The following is a 3,758-nucleotide window of genomic DNA, read 5'->3' on the forward strand; positions in this document are numbered from 1 at the left end:
ACGGGTTTTCATGTTAGCCAGGATGGTCTCGATCTCCTGACCTCGTGATCTGCCCGCCTCGGCCTCCCAAAGTGCTGGGATTACAGACGTGAGCCATCCTGCCCCGCCAATGCCTGGGATTTTTGAGCAAAGTCGAGCAGTGGAAGCCTAGGACTTGAGGAGAAAAAGTCAGAGGGGGATCGGGTGGGAGTAGTGTCAGATCATGTTGGACCCTGATGGCCATAGTGAGGAATATTGGCCTTTACTCTAGGACTAGAAGCGATTTAAGAGGACACACATAATGTGCCATGTTTTAACTGGTTACTCTGGCTGGTGTGTTGAGAAGAGACCAAGCAAGACATGTTGAGAATTTGGCTTAGGATGTTAGCAGTACAGATTGCAGATTCCAATTTTTCTTAAAAAGCTAGTGGCACCTGGCCAGGAGAGGCGGCTCATGCCTGTAATCCCAGCACTTTGGGAGGCCCAGGTGGGCAGATCACGAGGTCAGGAGATCAAGACCATCCTGGCTAACACGGTGAAACCTCGTTTCTACTAAAAAGACAAAAAATTAGCTGGGCGTGGTGGCACGCGCCTGTAGTCCCAGCTACTCAGGAGGCTGAAGCAGGAGAACGGCGTGAACCCGGGAGGCGGAGCTTGCAGTGAGCTGAGATCTCACCACTGCACTCCAGCCTGGGCGACAGAGCCAGACTCCGTCTCAAAAAAACAAAAACAAAAACAAAAACAAAAACAAAAAAAAAACCTAGTGGCACTTAAAAACCACAGTTGAAACTAGCAACTAAGAGAAGTCTTAAACTGGACTGATATTATGCATATTATTAACCTTTAAAGTAGTTCCTATACCATGCTCCAAGGAAATATTTCAAAGTAAGAAAAACCCAATGTATTAAGATGCTTATACCTAAGTTTTTGTAGACAAATTGTGGAAATAACCTAAATATCTAACAAATGGGAAATATTTAATGTAGCAGAATATTACATGGCCATTAAAAATAACTATATGGGTCAGGCACAGTGGCTCATGCTTGTAATCCCAGCACTTTAGGAAGCCAAGGCGGGTGGATCACAAGGTCAGGAGTTGAGACCGGCCTGGCCAACACGGTGAAACCCCGTCTGTACTAAAAATACAAAAATTAGTTGGGTGTGGTGGTGGACACCTGTAATCCCAGCTACTTGGGAGGCTGAGGCAGGAGAACTGCTCGAATCGGGGAGGCGGAGGTTGCAGTGAGCAGAGATTGCGCCACTGCACTCCAGCCAGAGCAACAGAGCTAGACTCTGTCTCAAAGAAAATAAAAATAAACAACAACAAAAAATAACTATATGGGACCGGGCGCGGTGGCTCATGCCTGTAATCCCAGCATTCTGGGAGGCCGAGGAGGACGGATCAGCTGAGGTCAGAAGTTTGAGACGAGCCCGATCAACATGGAGAAACCCCGTCACTACTAAAAATACAAAAGTAGCGGGGTGTGATGGCACATGCCTGTAATCCTAGCTGCTACGAAGGTTGAGGCAGAAGAATCGCTTGAACCCGGGAGGCGGAGGTTGCGGTGAGCCGAGATCTCACCACTGCATTCCAGCCTGGGCAACAGGAGCAAAACTCCGTCTCAAAAACAAACAAACAAACGAACAACTACATGGACTATGCTAGTATGGGAAAGTCATCAGAAAATAATTTAGTCTAAATAGAGAACACAAATGTATATTAAATACAGTTTATGTAAAAATCATTTCCACAATGAAGAAGGGCCTAAAATAGTCATGGTCTTGTTATAGTTCTTGTAATAGGTGTTCCTTGTAAAAGTACTTGGTGGGTTTTATTAACCCCGAATTTAAAGTTCATTATATAATATTTATATCTGAGTTATTTACCTTGGGGTTTTCCAGCTTGTACTACATTACTGATGTCACAATAAGCATATGACATCAAAAAAATATATATAAGGGGGTTTTTGCAAAACCTTTGTTGGGTAAGAGCTAATTTCCACAGTAAAAACGAACACCAAAGTTAAAACAACGAGAATCCTTTGATTCAGGAAGCTAGTAAAAAACTAATAAAATTCAATACATGGTTTTCAAGGTAGTTTATTTGACCTAGTTTAGTCCAATATCTGAACAGATCAGATTTTAGGAATAAAATTACCTTATTTTCAGGGAACTGATGAATACTTGCAAAACAGTGCCCTTCTAAGCAGCTATATTAATATATTCTATTTTCTCGACCCGGTCTCACCTCCACCTGTAGCATGACTTGAAGAACCGTGAACAAGAAATTAGAGAGGTTTATATCCTAAGAGTGGGCTCGTTTACATTAGATGGTTTTCAGGATTGTCAGGGCAGAAATGGGGGAAGGGTGTCTCCTTCCCAACTACAGATGGGTAGAAGAAAGTGTAGAGGCTGATGGTGCAGAACCCTCTTACCTCCAGTTTCTGTAATTCCCACACGCATAGGGGAACCGCAACCACTATGGACACCAGGTAGATGACCACTGCTAAAGGTCGAATCCACTGTCTCCAGTTCCTCCAGGTACAAGTGCAAGGCATGTTTTCGCACAATCAGATCCGGTTAGCAAGGGAAAAGAGCTCGAAAAGATTGTAATGGGGAGCCCTGTTCTCTGGCTTTTTGTCAACTCGCATACTACGGAGAAAAAGCTGTCGGGCGACTTTACGAACAGCTCAAGCCGCCTCCTGGACCGGCGCTGTGTCTTCTTCTGCTGCTGCTCCTGCAAATGTAGCCGCTCAGGGTGCTATTGGGGAGCAGTGCAGGCAACATTCTTTCTTCCCCACCCCGCATCTACCCGGTTCTGTTGCGGTGGAATCCCAGGCAGAGCCGCTGCCCTCACCTGGGGATCGCCCTGAGCTCTGCCTGTACCATGGCTTCCAGGAGAGCAGCACCGACCAGGAACCGGCCTCTAGGGACCCTGCACACTCCGGTTCTGTCTCGCAGCTGCCTGCCCACTCGCTCTTTTCTTTGGGGAATCGAGCTTCCTACCTCCCGCACTGGCAGGCGTCTCTTCACCCGATTCCACTAGTAGGTAAGGCCCCAGGATCTCACTCACTCGCACGGGACATCCCCTACGGCGGAACCCAAGGCCAAACCAGGACTTTCAGCTCTTTTCCGCTTCCGCCCCTGAGGTCTAAGGCAGGTGATTTGTCGTCAGCGCCAAACTGGACCCGCCCCATCCGGCTCACTTTGCTCTCTCTGATTGGTCAGCTGCGGGGGCGGGGCTGCAGGATTGTGTACTGGGGTTAGAAAGAAGAGCAGATGCATGGAAGTGGGTGGAGTTGCCGCAGGTGGTCCAGTGGGCTATTACAAGGATTCTGGAAGCTGCAGGAATTGTTTGAGGATACGTGAGGCACACCTACTACATTCTTCTGATGGCGTTATGACAGTTTAAAGAAAGCTTGGGTAAGGGGCGGTTACTTCAGAGTTGGACTGGAAGAGAGAAGGCCCATCTCTACACAAAACATCCCCTATTCAATCTAGAGTGGATACAGAAGCCGGCTGGAGTAAGAAGGCAGGGAAGAATGGGAAACCTCCACCTAGTTTTATGTCAGTTGCTGGAATCTAGGGGCTAGGCCGCTTGGTTATTTCTGGATCCTACAGAAATATCATTCTAAAGGTAGCTTAATTTTAGAATTAACCGCAAATACGAAATGTCCTTTCCACATTTGGAACTCGTGTTAAACATTTGCACTCATTTACGTTTTAAAAAGTTGACATTCTAGCTGACAAAGGAGTTTTATATGCTTAAAGCCTTTAAA

At 46.5% G+C, this 3,758-nt stretch overlaps 1 protein-coding gene across 1 annotated transcript in view; it reads right to left on the reverse strand.

Annotated features, from left to right (window-relative positions):
- The window catches only part of TMEM184C (transmembrane protein 184C), a 20,046-nt gene extending 16,889 nt beyond the window's left edge, over nt 1-3,157 (reverse strand). Inside the window, exon 1 of the mRNA XM_011973247.1 lies at nt 2,415-3,157. Within this exon, the coding sequence (XP_011828637.1) occupies nt 2,415-2,537 (123 nt within the window). The 5' untranslated portion in view covers nt 2,538-3,157. The remainder of the gene's footprint in view (nt 1-2,414) is intronic.
- Nucleotides 3,158-3,758: the final 601 nt, after the last annotated feature.

This window comes from Mandrillus leucophaeus, unplaced genomic scaffold (assembly GCF_000951045.1).
Source record: "Mandrillus leucophaeus isolate KB7577 unplaced genomic scaffold, Mleu.le_1.0 Scaffold136, whole genome shotgun sequence".
Classification (NCBI taxonomy): Eukaryota; Metazoa; Chordata; class Mammalia; order Primates; family Cercopithecidae; genus Mandrillus; species Mandrillus leucophaeus.